The sequence below is a fragment of the Pelodiscus sinensis genome, chromosome 13 (assembly GCF_052426305.1).
Source record: "Pelodiscus sinensis isolate ZL-2025 chromosome 13, ASM5242630v1, whole genome shotgun sequence".
NCBI lineage: Eukaryota > Metazoa > Chordata > Testudines > Trionychidae > Pelodiscus > Pelodiscus sinensis.
In genome coordinates, this window is record NC_143064.1 from 33,319,733 (window position 1) to 33,337,182 (window position 17,450).

Here is a 17,450-nt window from a genome sequence, read left to right on the forward strand (position 1 = left end):
TTTCTAATGCTAAGGATAAACAATGTGTTGATCAAAGTGAGATATGCACGTCACAGGCAGAGTACTAATGCACAAAGGCCTACGGAATCCATCAGTATCCTGGGACACTAAGCTCTACAACAAATGAGAAAGATATTCAGCATTTAGGAGGATTCAGAAGCTATAAAAGCAACTTTAACGGAGACATTCATTAATGTTAACAAGTAGGACTAAGTAGATCTCTATTAGAAGTAGAGAGTTAGAAAAGGGAAGTTTATATCTTACCTTTCCAAATGATCCCTGACCAAGAACCTTAAGTAATTCAAATTGTGCAGGATCTGCTTTCTCACACCCTTCTTTCACATGGTGGGTAATAGGAATTTCTTTCACGTTTCCTTCATCCTGTTTAAAAAAAATGAGGGGGAAAATCAATACAGCATTGAAAAGTATTGAAACAGTTATCTCTCACAAGATGTACACATTACAAATACTTCTTGTATTTTGCATATATTGTTGAAAGGGTATTTGTGTTATTTTTCATAATTTTAAAAAATTGTTTTTGTTACTGTTTATATATATTCTCATTTAGGAATCTTGAACCTAAAGTCTGTTTCCTCACCAGATTCCTCTCCACTAAGATAATACTTTTATTGGAGGTTTGTAAGTAGATGATAGACTGCAACCATTACAAGTTTTCTCAGATGAAAAGAATTACAGTATCACAATAGAGATATTCTAGAATGAGATGACACTTCCATTCTAAACCCCTGGCTTCAGTTTTTTTAGCTCTCTCAAAATCATTTGGGGATGAAATGTATGCTTGACCTTGGCTGAAGTATTGTTAATGAAAACTTACTGATAATTCCTTCATCCTTTTAAGTTAGCTGAGAGTAAAAGCAAGAGTAGGAATAAACAAAAATGAGGTTACTGACCTAAGTAATATGAGGATGTGCATATTCTTGGCAACTGTCAACAGGATATGAATCGTCAAACAAAACCTAAAAAATTCTTCATCCAATGGAAAGGCCACCACTGTGATATGTAAAACTGTTCACAGAAAGATCAAGATTTGCTGTGATTGATTCATTCTTTTCAAAGTGTAATACAAACCTGAGCTGAGGTAGGGTAGGAGATTAGATGGGGTCTTCAACTACCCTAATTGCTTTTTACAGGGATGGCACCTTATTTTATAAGCAGTGCAGTTAACAGTACGGAAATCTGTGTGTGCAGTATGAAAGCAGCCACTATTCAGAAAACCCTGGGAGCCAAGGTTAAACCAAACGAGATGATGTATTGCAGACATATTTAACCCAAGGCAAATGAGAAACTTCTGGTAAGCCACACAGAATATAAAATAAGCATCCTTTAAATCAAGTTAAGTGCTTGGGTCTACCACAATAATAGGAAAGGTCATTTGTGCCTTGAAAAATTTGAAGCTAGAGGAGATCAGATGTAACAAGAAAAAATGTTGATTCATTTCTTGAGCACAGCAAGCAGAAGTGAATAGACTCTAATGAATCTAGCATTGGACTCACTACCTTCAAGCTAGAGGTGCCCAATTCTACTCAATACCTCCATATTACTGTTTTCTATGCTCAAGCTAGATCTAGAGGGAAGATAACAAACTTGATGCATGCACTATGGTGTTACGGCTCAGATACAGGAGGACAAGAAGGGGGAAAATAGCCCTGCCCCATGTGGGAGGACTGATTTTCTGACATCACATTTTTACTATGGCTACTTTGAGGAAAAGAGAAAGCTACTGCTTAGGAACATGGATGAAAGCTTCTAATGTCAGATCTAAAGAGATGCTTAAGGCAACAACAGATATGGAAAAATCTCAGATAAATCTGTGAAAGTTCTGCTGATCCTGAGAGTAACCTGGAAAAGAACAGTTTCTCCCCCTAAGGTCTTGACTCAAGTTGTTCTGGATTTGGTTTTAACAAATAGGGAGGAACTAGTTGAGAACTTGAAAGTGGAAGACAGTATAGGGGACAGTGATCATGAAATAGAGTTCATGATCTTAAGGAAAGGTAGAAGGGAGACCAGCACAATTGAGGTAATGGATTTCAGGAAGGCAGATTTTGATAAGCTCAGAGAACTTGTAGGTAAGGTCCCATGGGAAGCAAGACTGAAGGGAAAAACAACTGAGGAGAGTTGGAAGTATTTCAAAGGGACGTTGTTAAGGGCCCAAAAGCAAACAATTCCGCTGTGTAGGAAAGATAGAAAATATGGCAAAAGACCAGCTTGGCTTAACAAGGAGATCTTGCATGATCTCAAAATAAAAAAGGAGTCATATAAAAAATGGAAACTAGGACAAATAACAAAGGATGAATATAGGCAAGCAACACGGGAATGCAGGGGCAAGATTAGAAAGGCAAAGGCACAAAATAAGATCAAACTAGCTACAGGCATAAAGGGAAACAAGAAGACCTTTTCTAAATACATTAGAAGCAAGAGGAAGACCAAGGACAGGGTAGGCCCACTGCTCAGTGAGGAGGGAGAAGCAGTAACAGGAAACTTGGAAATGGCAGAGATGCTCAATGACTTTTTTGTTTCGGTCTTCACCGAGAAGTCTGGAGGTGTGCCTAACGTAGTGAATACAAGCAGAGAGAGGGTAAGTTTAGAAGATAGGATACACAAAGAACAAGTTAAAAATCACTTAGGAAAGTTAGATGTCAGCAAGTCACCAGGTCCTGATGAAATGCATCCCAGGATACTCAAGGATCTGATAGAGGAGGTATCTGAGCCTTTAGCTATGATTTTTGAAAAATCATGGCAGACAGGGGAGATTCCAGAAGACTGGAAAAGGGCAAATATTGTGCCCATCTATAAAAAGGGGAATAAGAACAACCCAGGAAACTAGAGACCGGTCAGTTTAACGTCTGTCCCAGGGAAGATAATGGAGCAGGTAATTAAGGAAATCATATGCAAACACTTGGAAGGTAATAAAGTGATAGGGAATAGCCAGCATGGGTTTGTGAAGAACAAGTCATGCCAAACTAATCTGATAGCTTTCTTTGATAGGATAACGAGCCTTGTGGATAAGGGAGAAGCGGTGGATGTCGTATACCTAGACTTTAGTAAGGCATTTGATACGGTCTCGCATGATATTCTTATTGATAAACTAGGCAAATATAACTTAGATAGGGCCACGATAAGGTGGGTGCATAATTGGCTGGATAACCGCAGTCAGAGAGTTGTTGTTAATGGTGCTAAATCCTGCTGGAAAGGGATAACAAGTGGAGTTCCGCAAGGGTCTGTTTTGGGACCCGTACTGTTCAATATCTTCATCAATGATGTAGATATTGGGATAGAGAGTACACTTATTAAGTTTGCAGATGATACCAAACTGGGTGGGGTTGCAACTTCTTTGGAGGATAGGGACATAATTCAAAATGACCTTAGCAAGTTAGAGAAATGGTCAGAGGTAAACAGGATGAGGTTTAATAAAGAGAAATGCAAAGTGCTCCACTTAGGAAGGAACAATTAGTTCCATACATACAAGATGGGACGCGACTGTCTAGGAAGGAGCATGGCGGAAAGGGATCTAGGGGTCATAGTGGACCACAAGTTGAATATGAGTCAACAGTGTGATGCTGTTGCAAAAAAAGCAAATATGATTCTAGGTTGTATCAACAGGTGTGTTGTAAGCAAAACTCGTGAAGTCATTCTGCCGCTCTACTCTGCACTAGTTAGGCCTCAGCTGGAGTACTGTGTCCAGTTCTGGGCGCCACATTTCAAGAAAGATGTGGAGAAATTGGAAAGGGTACAGAGAAGAGCGACAAGAATGATTAAAGGTTTAGAGAACATGACCTATGAAGCCAGGCTTCATGAACTGGGCTTGTTTAGTTTGGAAAAAAGAAGATTAAGGGGGGACATGATAGCGGTTTTCAAATATCTAAAAGGGTGTCACAAGGAGGAAAGAGAAAATTTGTTCCTCTTGGTTTCTGAGGACAGGACAAGGAGTAATGGGCTTAAAGTGCAGCAGGGGAGGTTTAGATTGGACATTAGGAAAAAATTCCTAACTGTCAGGGTGGTCAAATATTGGAATAAATTGCCAAGAGAGGTGGTGGAATCTCCCTCTCTGGAGATATTTAAGAACAGGTTAGACAGACATCTGTCAGGGATGGTGTAGACGGAGCTTGGTCCTGCCTTGAGGGCGGGGGGCTGGACTCGATGACCTCTGGAGGTCCCTTCCAGTCCTATTATTCTATGATTCTATGATTCAAGGCATCCCACCAAAATCCTCTCCTTTGACAGAAATAGCACGAAGGTGGTGGTGTTTTCTGGAACCCTGATAGCCACATTCACAGCCAGAGGGTCTTTCTACTCAAATTAACAGGCAGGAGTAAAAACAGCGTGCAGGCTTCTGTGACAACAAAACCCAAGATTAAACATTAACTCATTAAACTCTATGCCCAAGCAAACAGGTTAATTTTCTCCTTCAATTCCTGAAACTACAACTGTAACATTAACTATATCTTCTATAACAAGATAATTCTTCCTTGAATTAGATTAAATGTACATAGACTTCATTAATTCAGAGGTATGGTTGTCTGCTAGTTTCTTGTACCCTTCCAGAATAAGAGAGGCAGCTAAACTTAAATCTCAAAGCTAGAAAATGTAGTATACGTGCCACCCCAGAACACAGCTTCATTCTGCTTCTCCTGGAGCTGACAACAACCATTGGAAATGGTCTAGTAAGTATGCTGCAAATATTAAACAAAGAAATTGATAGATTGTCCATCTCTGAATGTCACGAAATCAAGACCAGATGACTTCATTTTATTTCTTTCACCATTAAGCAAGATTTCATGCACAGAATAACTATGATACATGATGTATGAAATAAGTGAATTGAAAGATCTCTTCCCAATGTAAATCACCAATATGCTGCAATTGTCTGGGTACAAGAATCTTCCAGCTTGCAGAGAGTAACAGAAGAGAAAGAGGGATACAAAAAGAAAAATAAATAAATTTTAGAGAAGAACCATCATCACCCACTCACAGTTGTGTGACAGCACCTCTTTTCCCCTTTTACAGAAGTGAACAGGGTAGTCAAAGCTACTCAAGTTTTCTGAACAGCTGAGATGGTATCTTCATTGCCCGCAAACAGTTGGAAAATTTAAGTATGGGAACAAGTGTGGGAACTCAGACTCCTTGGGTTAGGGATCCATCACTCCTAGCCCCTCAGCCCCGGCTGTTCCCTTCATGTTTCTCCACCAGCAACTCCCTTTCCCCCGAATACTGACTTCCTTAGTTCCAATTCGTCTGACTTGTTGGGTCTGTGTCTACATGACTTAGGCAGCCCACCTCCTGGGCAGCGCTCCCGGGCAGAGGCCAGTAGGGGTCATCCACAGCCCACCGCCCAAGCACAGCAACCAGCAAGGTACTGATACCACATCACAACATGTGGGTGAGTCAGTGGGAATCACACATCACAAGGCAGGGAGACCCTGGGTTACAGAGCAGACAGCACCTCCACTACACCACATCAGCCCTCAAAAGTTACCACAAAATGGAACTGCTCTACTGCATCAGCTATACTGCTTAGCATTTCCGCATAGGAAATATTAATATACAAAGTCTGAGGCCATTTTAATAGGAGAAACTTTCCCACAGAAGAATCAGTGCTCAATTCTTTTCTTTTCACCTGTTGAGCTAACGAAGAAAAGCACAACTTACTATATTTCTCTAGCCTTCTCTTCCATATTCTTCGGTGTGTTATGCTGGCAGCAGTGGCAAAACCACTTCATTTTAAAAAGAATTCCGGTTCTATCAGCACAAGGAAACAACCACAGGTGACTGCAGGACAAGGGGTGCAGAGAGGGCCATACATTGGGACAGGGAGGTAGCATAAAAGACACCCCATTTTGCAATTAAAATTTTGGTGGAAGCCCCTCCCAAGACCGATCATGAATCACCTTTGGAAATAGCAGTTGAACCCCCATGGTGCAAAAATGTAGGGAAGTTCTTACATTCAGGCCTCATTCCACCCAATACAAGAACCAACACACCTTTCCAACTGGTTTTCATTCTACATACATTAGGAATTCAAGGTTACATCTACATTAGCAAGCTTACAGTGGCACAGATGTATCAATGAAGCTGTGTCGCTATAAGATTGCTCATGAAGCCACTCCCGGCTGACAAGAAAGTACTCTTCCACTGAATAATTAAATAATTAAACCACTCCCAGTGTTGCCTGGAAAGTGTCTCCCGTCAACTAGCAAGCACTTCTAGTCAGCATAACTTATGTCACTCAAATAAGTATTTTTTTCACACCCTTGAACAACATAAATTATACCAGCAGAAGTGCTAGTGTAGTCATAGCATAACTTTGTCTTTAAGAAATACTAGTATTCAAGTTGCCTGGTGACAGCAAGAATTTCCTTAGTTATAAATTCAACTGCCTAATGAAGTCTTAAATAGCTGTTGATGCTTCATATTAAAGACAGAAACATTTTACTGAGAAACCTTTCTATTTCAACATCACTATCTTCATTTTTGTTCCTTAATACTTAGAAAATTTGCATAAAACAGATTTCTTAAGAATTCATCTGCTCTTATGTTTATCACCCACCTTGAATCATTATCCTCTGACATCACAATTGGTTGCTGTGGAAACTGACAGTTATTAAATGGGAATGGAGAAGAAATTTTTGTTTTTCATGCGATTGTCGATGAAAATAAAGAATAAATTGATATAAAGATGCCCTTCATAAAGGTAAAACATTTATTTTAAAAAGCAGGTTATTTTATACTTGGTATGCTATTTAGTTAACTACTATTAGAGTGTTGCAACTTGGCACCTTTGCAGCATGCACAGACCTCCGCAACACCTGCATCAAAAAATAAATGTCAAAAAACATAATGCTCAGTTTTACTTGTGTGCATAAAACATTTATGTAAGTTCCAATAATGCTTTTATAAATTTCAATTGGGTGAAGCAGCTACCAAAGTGCGGTACATTTGCAGTGTATTTGGCTCTGGGCATATCTACATGGTCAGCGCATGGAAAGCCAAAGTTTGAATCACTAGTTGCCATGCAGATGCTCCTATCAGACGCTACAAGTTCTGTAGTGCACTTTGACTTTTGGGAGCAGTTTCGGTGAGTAAGCTTGCAGGAAGACGGTGTGCTCTAGATTCACACTCTGGCTTGCACCACTAACTTGCCCTTTGCAAATACTTTTCTCAATTATAATTCCACATAATCTGACCCTCATCATAAAAAAAAAGTTTTTCATTTTAATATTTTTCCCCAATGGGTCAGTCAAATTACAGTATTTCCCCAACAAACATGATACTATAACAGAACATTTCTAAATGCTACTTTTTAACATTCTTGTTACATTCATTCAACTTGAGCAGTAAAAATATATTTAAACAGTTTCTTTTTTATTCCTGGTCTAGTTTCCCTGGATTACAATACTGGGTAAATGCTTTTGCACTTTGCTACCAGGGCAACAACATCCATTTCCAGGCTTAGCGTGTGCCAAGCCTCACTGACTCACTTGCTTGCAAAAGAGGTAGTTAATTTCAGCTGCTTAAACTGGAGGTTATCCAGCACCTACAGCATGACCACTATCAGTTTTGGCTTGTCACCCAATAATTTAATTACAGCGTTAGAGGTGTGTGGCGCCAAGCACCTCACAATCAAATCTAGCAAGCTCTGCGAGATTCCTTCAGTTCAAGTAAAGTATTTCCATTTACCATACGGCACAGATTTTTACCAAGTTAGAGTCTAATAAATTTTCATTTTCCAAAAAACAAAAGTTAATTGAGTCACGGACCTGAGCAACACATGGTAAATATTCTATTTGATACCTCTTCTTCAGGAGCCTATCCAGAAGATTCGGATATTTGCTGAGAAACAACTTTTCCCATTATAAATTTAAGCTTTTTACTGTGGAGAATTACTTAGTTTGAGATTGATTCTAATATCCATTCAGCATAGAAAGTATCAATATTAAACATGTTTTGGAGCTGTAACTTGGCAAAATGTGGGAAGGATCTGTCATCAGTACAGTATATCTAAAAAAGCTATTTTCACAGAAAGGTCAAAATGACTATATTTTTTATTTAAATAGGTAGATTACACTACTTAGTATTTTCTCTTATAGAACACTTCAGAAGCCATATAGCCAAACTACCAAAACAACAACAGTGAAAGGGGGACTGAAGTCAAAACAGTAATGCACTAAGCTCTGTCACCCAGCATAAGGTCTGTCATAACCAAAGTTGACTTTAAGCTGCACAGCCATGCAGGTGCTCAGGGCTTCCTGCATGCAGCTATCGCAGCCGGGGGAGATGCGCTTCTACCTCTGCCACCCTCTTCCCCCCCGGCCCTAGGGCTGAGAACAGGTGAGAGGGAGCTTTGGCTAGCAGTGAGCTTCTGTGGCCAGACGAGAGGCACTTTCTCAAAGTTTTCACTCTGCCATCCCCAGGAGCACAGGACTGCGGCAGCCAGGAAAGAGGCGCCCCTCCTCCATCCCACTAAGTCTCACTGGATCTGCCCTGACAGCAGAGGGCCACATTTCACCTGGCCAGCAGCTGCTGTAATGAGAGAAGACTGGAGGTCAGCACTCTTTCTCGCAAAAGCTTGTACCCAAAACACCTCAGCCCCAGCCCTGATCTCACATGCCAAGTCACAGCCTCCACCCCTGCACTTCAACTCTCTGTCCCAGCCCTGCATCCCCATTCCAAATGCTTCGGTCTCACCTCGTCACAGATCATCCGTGTGAGGAATGAATTTTGTTAAGTGCACCAATATGGATGTGTGTGTCATATCCTCATATTGATGTGATATCTCCACATTGGTACACACAAGATACATGTACCAATATGAACATTAAAAATTAAAGGGAACACCAGCTATAAACTGACCAAACCATCTCTCACAAACACACTCTGGTCTAATTAAAGATATTACTTCCCCCACTTTATCTATCAAACAATCCACAAAAGTTGAGAAACCCTGTTCTAGCATGTAATGTTTCAGAGGGTATTGATCACCACTTCACTGATCACCTCAGTTGGAGTATTGTGTCCAGTTCTGGGCATCACATTTCAAGAAAGCTGTGGAGAAATTGCAGAAGATCCAGAGAAGAGCAACAAAAATTACTAAAAGTCTAGAAAACATGACTTATTACGGAAGACTGAAAGAACTGGGATTGTTTAGTTTAGAAGAGACAAGACTGAGAGGGGACAGGATAGCTGTTTTCAAGTATCTAAAAGAGTGTTACAAGGAGGAAAAAGAAAAAAAATGTTCTCCTTGGTCTCTAATAATAGGACAAGAAGCAATGGCTTTAAATGCAACAAAGGAGATTTAGGTTGGACATTAGGAAAAGCTTCCTAACTGTCAGGATGTTTAAACACTGGAATAAATTGCCTAAGGAGGTTGTGGAATCTCCATCACCGGAGTTATTTAAAAGCAGGTTGGATAGACATCTATCAGGTATGATCTATCTAGATGGTGCTTGGTCCTGCCGTGAAGGCAGGGAACTGGAGTTTAAGACCTCTTTTAGTATGAATCTTTTTTTTAATGTAGTATAGAGTAAGACAAAGTTCTTCCCTAATCCTAATCAGTGCCCTCATGCCCTGAAGTTTGACAAGTTTTCTCCCTTACAACTCACACTAAATTGACTCAAAACATAGGCTACATGAATCTAATATTTAAATTAAGTGGGTTTAGGAAGTTTAACAGAAAATTTTAAGAATTCTTAGCTAGCAGCCAAACAGCCCAATAAAAAAAAAAAACAGGCCAAGATTTTTTTTGAAGTGATAGACTGCCAATTTTGTGGCACCCCAACTTTAGACTCATATAAGAATCCTAATTTACAGAAGGAGCTGAGAATCTTCCTCCAAATCTTGAAAAGCAATGAGGCACAGAGAAATAATTGTGAACGAGCCCTGTCCCCAATAAAAAAAAGCATCTATCAAACATCAGATACTTGCTTTGAAATAAAACACCAGACATTCAGCTTTCATGCTTGTGGCCAAGCAATTCACTCAGTGAATCTTCCAGAATTGCACCTATACATATTCAATAGCAGAGTCAAGCTCAGTATGGGACTTTTCCTCTTCAGTCCCAACAAACTGAAAAGAGAATATACCACCTTGACGGAGATTTTATGAGGCAATCAGCTTGGCAAGGTTATGCATTTCTTAAGATAAGGATGGTCAGTCACTATCATCAGATATTAACTAAACAACTTCATGGAGAGCAGAAAGCAACAGAAATGGCTATTGCTCGCTTTAAATCTGATACACATCCTATGCATTCTCCTGATCAACATTGGGAAGTAAGATGTATACTTTTTCTTGACTTGATCAAGAGAATGCCTGGAAGAAGGAATGATTAAACAGAGGGCCATAATCCAATCTGCTAAAATGGAGAAGGAATAATGGTTTCCAGAAAAAAAAATCCATTAAACTTCATCTTTCTGAAATGTTTAATCAACTTTCGAAAGTCAAGAATGGGATGCAGACCTACTTTTTTCGCTTGGGGTGTGTGTGTGTGTGTGTGTGTTTTTTAATGAGAAAAATCAGAATTAATCTCTTTGCTCCATTATATCTTTACAGCAAAATCAACAGTTGATATTACCCCCTCCCCCAGAAATAAAAGATTAGAAATGAGGTTGGGTTTTGACCTGGCCTCCAAGTAGAAGGAAGCCTCATTCAGTCATCTCCAATTGTTTATATTGCTTGCTTTGTGGCTCATAAACCAAGGCGCACAACTCCTAAAAGTGGGTACATTTATTAAAAAGACTTCTCCTCTGGCTCTATGCAAGCCATAGGCATCCAATACTACATTCATCAAAATATACTTACATTATAAGAATATGGTTCTCCTTCTTCCATGGGTTCATCCACCATTTTAAGACCATTCAGCTGGAAAGGGAAAAAAGATTAACCATAAGCAATATGAGAGAGAGGGGAGCAAGTTAGACTAGCATTACAACACAATTTCAACAGAAGCACATTCACTGCTAATCTGATTAATATTATAAAGCAAGCACAAATGAAAGTTGGTTTCTTGTTGGACTGGCAACTGCAATTTTAAACATAGGTCAGACGACGAAGAGTAACTTGCAGTGCATATTCATTTAACCTACTGCTTTGTAAATTTTAGGATGTTGTGCTGATTGACCAAGGATTAATTTAAAACAGAAGTCTACATAACACTCATGTCAAACTGTATACAGAGCATTCCCCTTCACACATACAGAACGGGAAGTGACTGTCTAGGAAGGAATACTGCACAACGGCATCTAGGGGTCATCTAGGGGACCACAAGATAAATGAGTCATTGCTTCTATGATTCTGGGAAATATCTGCCATATACAGTTTAAGAAACTGTACTTTTCCAATGAGCTATTTTAGAGTTTCAATGAGTAAAGACTATGAACAGATCTCTAAGAAAACATGGAAATATTTATCAAGAAGTTAAATTCAAGTTTAAATTCTTTGTGTACGAGAATATTTTGAAATATATATTGAAATTCCTTAACTATATTTCCTTAAAATAATTTTGAAAATTCCATTATTTTCTCTAGCTTGGCAAATAGAGTATCTCTCAAACTTGGTGAAGTACAGGTTGAACCGCTGTAAACCGAGACTCCCTAGTCTAGCAACATAGGTGGTCTGGCAGGTCCACAGATGTTCCAGAACAAGAGAATCCCAGTGGAGGGCTGGTGGCTGGGCTTCTTGCCAGAGCCAGGAGACCAGCGCTTAGAGCTGAGCTGGAACTGGGCTGCCTGGTACAGCAAACAAGGGGATGGGGGGACTGGCAGAGCAGCAAGGCCAGAAGAACAGGAGGAGCCAGCCAGGAAGCTGGTGACCAGCCCAGGGTTGGAGGACCAGAAGTAAGGGGGTCAGATATGACCTCCCTTTGTTCAGCAAAATTGCTTATCTAGGACCAGTCAGGTCCTGAGGGTGCCAGAGCAGGAAGGTTCAACCTGTACTACCATTTTTAGTGGAGGTCAACATGATTTTAAAAAATTGCAAGTAGAGAATTATAGATGGCATAGAAAAGGAAATCGGTCTGAACAGATCATTTCTAGAAACTAGTATGTAAAAGGAAAAATAGAAGCAATATTGCATAAATTCAATAGTATCAATTTGGAAGAAAATGAACCTAGTTTAATTAAACTACCAAGCCTGCAAGATTCAGTTTTTCAGCTTCTCAACCAACCAAAAATACATTAAGTTAACATACTAAATCAATTTAATTTATAAAATTAGAAACGTGGATGTCTTGTAGTTAAGCTTTTTCCTCTCACTAACAAATAACTAAAATTTGCTTAACAGCTGAAAGTCAAAAAACACAAAAAGAAAAAGATATGCTCTGCTTCAACATGCAATGTATTAATTTCAAATCCGGAAAAACCTGGTGAAAAGGGCGAGGCCAATTATTCATTTTCCTACAGTAATTACTATGCAATTAAAAAACTAGTAATTATCACACCATCTCCACCCTCATGTGGCACACACATTCTGTAGGAAAATATTTTTTAAATAATTATGAAAAACATACATTAATATTTTGTTTCTGGAAATGAATGTTAAGGAAATAAACTAGGTTACACAACTCAATACAAGCCAGATTTTAAATTTTTGGCCTATTTAAAATACCAAGAGAAAAATTAGTATGTTTATATCATTTCCACCACTGTTGTGATTTTTTAGAAGTTTAATTCTTGAATCAGTGAAATTTAATGCAAGCTAAATCTAAAGTCTGGTTAGCAAGATGCAACCCATAAAAAAGAAGTGGTAATAGCCTTGCTTTTGGGTTGTTTTTAATATCCTCAAGATGCTGTTTATAGCAAAACTTCAGGTTTTGGTTAACTTCACACACTTCCCTCTTTTGTACTTTAAATATCTTTTTATCAGAATTAGACGGTTTGTTTGTTTTTTCATTAAACAAATCTTTATTTAGTCACTGGTTAATCAGATGCTAGTCAGTTCTGTTCCCTCTTCCTAACAATATGCACAAACTCCACTTCCTCAAGACTTAAGCGAGAAATTTAAGAGGGGAAGTCAACATGCTACCTGGAGCTGTGCTCATACACATACACGTTGTACAACTTCTCTCATGCATTCTGTCACTTGAGATTTGCCAAATTTATCACTATTTTATTACTGTACTTAAGTAAATTTCATGTTCATGAAAACTGCCATAACAATGACTATGAAAAATGAGCCCTGTTTATCCACAATGAAAGTACAGTAAATAGACAGAAGCTTCTCCACACTATACTGTTCTGGAGAGGCTACTGAAAACATCAGGTGTTATTATCAATCTTGACTGGAAAGTAAAAGGCCTGAATCAACAAACTTCATGTTTTAGAGATTTTAAATAGAGAGGTAAATATTATTCGATCCAGTAAAGACTTTTCCTTTTTAGACAACATTTTGTACACAAGCCATCCCTGCAACTAATGGATTACTGATCTTGTTATTGATAAATGGAGGTTCAATAGGGCCTTCGGACCCAACAGTGTAGCCAAATTTCAAAGCTTGTTATCTAAGATTAAACTCCTGAATCTGTATTTAAGCACCTACATTTTAGTGACCAGATTTCCAGGCAAGTAGGTATGAAAACTTTGGTGAACACCTAAATTTTTTTCCCCAAAAAAACTCATAATGTTTGTTCGGTGAGCTTTCCATACACTCTGCATACCAATTTTTTACATTCCTATCAACTTATTATACAGCAGATTATTTGATTTAATGGTAAATTATCAAGTTACCTTAATTAGCAGTTTCCTGTTAAATATATTTTCTCTCTCTCTATACATATACAGGCAATCCCCGGGTTACGTACAAGATAGGGACCATAGGTTTGTTCTTAAGTTGAATTTGCATGTAAGTCGGAACTGGCGTCTAGATTCAGCCGCTGTTGAAACTGACCAGCAGCGGCTGAATTGGACACGCCTGGGGCACAGCAGCTGGAGTGCTGCTGGGTTGGTCTGGTAGCGCCGCACCTTGGCGCTGTGGGACCAACCTGGCAGCCCCCCAGCTGCTCTACCCCTGGCATTGGCGAGAAAAGCCTGGTCTGCTGGGGGGGGCGGGCACTAGCTGCACCTCCCCCCCCGCCCTCCCCCCCAGCAGACCAGGGAGATGTGGAGCGGCTTTTCTCGCCGCGGAGGACACGGGCGGCGGGACCGCGGTGCGTCTCGGTGGTCCCGCTGTCTGCGTCCTCCGCGGCGAGAAAAGCCGCTCCGCGTCTCCCTAGTCTGCTGGGGGGAAGCGCCCCCCACGCCAATGGAGGCGGCGACAATGGGGGAAGCACCCCGCACTAGCTGCGCCCTCCCCCCCAGTTCATAACTAGGGGTCCGACTTAAGTCAGACTGACATAACCCGGGAACTGCCTGTACATATACATATACATCCCGGATTGTTGCTACTGAACTAAGTTTCACCCACTGAACTCTGGCAACGTGGCTGAATACACAGACTTCTGAAAAATAAGCATATGGCTCACCAAAAATTGACTCACCTGCAATGTGCACTTTTAAAATAAAGTGTAGCTCTAATGTTTATCAGAGAAGCTTTCAATCCACATTACTCATAATTGAAAAACTAAAGACTAAAATGTTGCTAACATTCTTCTAACATCCTCAAATACCATCATTCCGCAAACCACTATCCAGTAGTTTTTAAAAAGGGCACATAAACCTTCCGAAAGTCAAAATAATGATGAATGAGTTACTAGATTTTTAATATTCAGCTGAATGAATTACATTTAGCAAAAGTGTAATATTCAGCATTATCCGTTGCCTTACATATGTGATACATAAAACACTTAACGCCCACCCTTGAAGAAAAACAAAAATACTAATTTGAATTCTGGCTTTTCAGATAATTTCTGTTGAAAAATGTAATTTCTGTCAAGTAGCTATCCACTGAACTATCATTGTATATAACAATCCAACACTATGAAAATAGCTAAGGTATGAAAGAATTATTCTAGCCCACTAAGTAAATACAAATGTATCTATTTAGAAAACCACAAAAATAAGTTTAGTACATCTAGATCCTTGGGTGCAATTTATCTTCAGAAAAAAATAATTATGCGAACTAGAAAACGTAGCTAGTGAGAACCAGCAAGTGCCATCAGAATGAGAGACTGGAATCACTCAGCTTTCCAGTATTTAACTTATCTGTAATCATTAAAGGGCTAAAAATATTAAACCAACACCTCAAAAACTAATTTCAGCACTAATTTTCTTCAACTTGTATACACTTAAAAAGACTCTCAAGGTTACCAATTAATACAGTTTAAAAGAAATCCCTGCATACAAAAAGACCAGACCAAAATCATATCATATATATATATATAACCCCAGACAACACTAATGATCCAAACTTACTCTTTGGATGAACAGCACTGTCAAGTCAACCAACCTTTCAATGCCAAACTTCCTGTCAGTATGAAGTTAAAGTCTTTCTAATTTAAATATACTGCTTCAGCAGATCTCGTGACTGGTTTGGGAGTTCACTGCATTTGTTTGTGAGAATACATTAATTTTTTTTTTCCTTTCCTTGAAATCAAGTCTTTTGGCTAAGTAGGGTTTAAGTCAACAGGTTGAAATATGTCTTCTGGAGTAAAATATACATACAACACAACAGCCTCTACTCCAAAATACCTGCAAAAAGGGAAATTCTGAATGTCATTACAGACCCCATACAACTACTAGAATGATTTTTTAATGCCACTAAAGGTGTGTCATCTGCTTGTTCAGTAAGTTTGTTTTGCTTTAATATGCCTGTAGGTTTTAGCTAGAAGAACAGAAAAGGACAAGTGGGGCACATTAAATAGGGATGTGAGTAGTCGAGTACTCAATTATCCGATAAGGCTAAGCTTACCAGTAAAGTACTCGACTACCCTCTTTCCCCCTCTTGTTGCCATCTGTATAAGAGGCAGCAATGGGCGGGGGGGGGGGGGGCGGAAGCTGGGGACACAGGACCTGGTGCTGGGGGGGAACCACTTTAAAACCACTTCCCACAAGCACCATCTCTGCGGTGCCACCTGTTCCCTTCCCCCAGCTCTGATAGAGGCAGCGGGGGGAGGGTGAAGGGAGGGAAGGGGAGAGAGAGGGAAGACTGCTCCAGCAGCAACCCCTGTTTGCAGGGGTCCCAGCAGGGAGCTGAGTTCCCCCCTCCCCTCTCTGGGACAGGGGCTGCTACTGTGAAACGTCCCTGTTCGCAGCCAGCCCTGGTCACCATGAGATGGGGCTGCTAGACCCAGCACAAGCAGGAACTAAGTAGTCCCAGCTCTCGCCAGTCCCAGAGCCAGCACCAGCCAGGACTGCTCAGTCCTGGCTCACACCAGCTCCCAAAGCCACCTGCACTGCAGCTCTGCAGAGCAGCCCCCCTTATCAACTAATCGTGTAGTTGATACAAACTGTATCAAATACACAATTAGCCAAATAATTGCTTTTTAACATCCTTAACACTAAGTGGCTGACAACAATTTCAAACCGCAAGAGAACGCAATTCTCAAAGATCAGAAACTAGTTGGATTACACTGCCATTTAAAATTCCTCATTTTGACTATCCAACAGAATTAAAGAATAAAAGAAAAACACTATACTTCCATGAAGATGATCTTCACTCTTGTAATACTCCTGCCCATGCTATTACTTTGTATTTACAGCTTCCCTAACATTCTCTCAAAGGGACACAGGACAATCCAGGGATGTTAAATATCAATTAACTAATCGAATAGGGATGTTAAATATCAATTAACTAATCGACTATTCAATTAGTCAATAGGGCAGATCCGCCTCTGAAGTGTAGCAACAGCCCTAGAGGTACTGCTACACTTCAAAGGCAAAGGGGTTAGCTGAGGACTCTCCTGCTGATCTGGGCTCCATGTGGCACTACCGCTTTGAAATGCTGTGGGGCGCCCAGCGTTAGGGTCCTCACGGCATTTCCCAGTGGCAGCACTGATCCTGGGCTCTACATGGCACTGCCACTTTGAAATACTGCTTGCAGCCTGGGGATAGTCGCGTGGAGCCTGGGGCCAGCTGGGGATTTCAAAGTGGCAGCGCTGCATAGAGCCCAGGGTCTGGCCCCAGGCTCCATGTGGCACTGCTGCTTTGAAGTATTCCTCCTCTTCCTCTCCCCCTCCCCCCCCATGCTGCCTTTTTCTGATAGAGGCAGCAAGGGGGAGGGGAAAGCAACTCATCGACTAGCCTGTCAACTATCCTATAAGCATTTACTTATCGGATAGTTGACTAGTCCTTCACATCCCTAGGACAATCCAGTCCTTTATGTTTTAAATAAAATGCATTTTTTTTGAAACACCAGGTTTTTCAAAAGATTTTTCAAAACAAAAGTATATCAGAAAAACATGCCTCCATATCTTATTAAATAATGTTTGTGCAAAACTTGACACATTAGCAAGATTCTAAAGACAACAATCTTGCCAATTAAGTCAGAGTTCCTGAGATTTGTTT

The 17,450-nt window shown here is 40.1% G+C and overlaps 1 protein-coding gene across 5 annotated transcripts in view; it reads right to left on the bottom strand.

Moving 5' to 3' along the window:
* Nucleotides 1-17,450, bottom strand: part of RPS6KA6 (ribosomal protein S6 kinase A6) — a 123,258-nt gene that overhangs the window by 87,109 nt on the left and 18,699 nt on the right. For 3 of the 5 annotated variants that reach the window (XR_012906857.2, XM_075940766.2, XM_089781653.1), the window contains exons 2-3: nt 10,816-10,875; nt 265-381 (exon numbers count right to left, since the gene is read on the bottom strand). Coding sequence is in view for 4 of the 5 variants with exons in the window: in XM_075940766.2 (XP_075796881.1) it covers nt 265-381; nt 10,816-10,875 (177 nt within the window). In the remaining variant the exon portion in view is untranslated. Of the gene's footprint in view, nt 1-264; nt 382-10,815; nt 10,876-15,359; nt 15,433-17,450 lie in introns of those variants that run through there. The other 2 variants (XM_075940768.2, XM_075940767.2) reach the window with 2 other exon arrangements.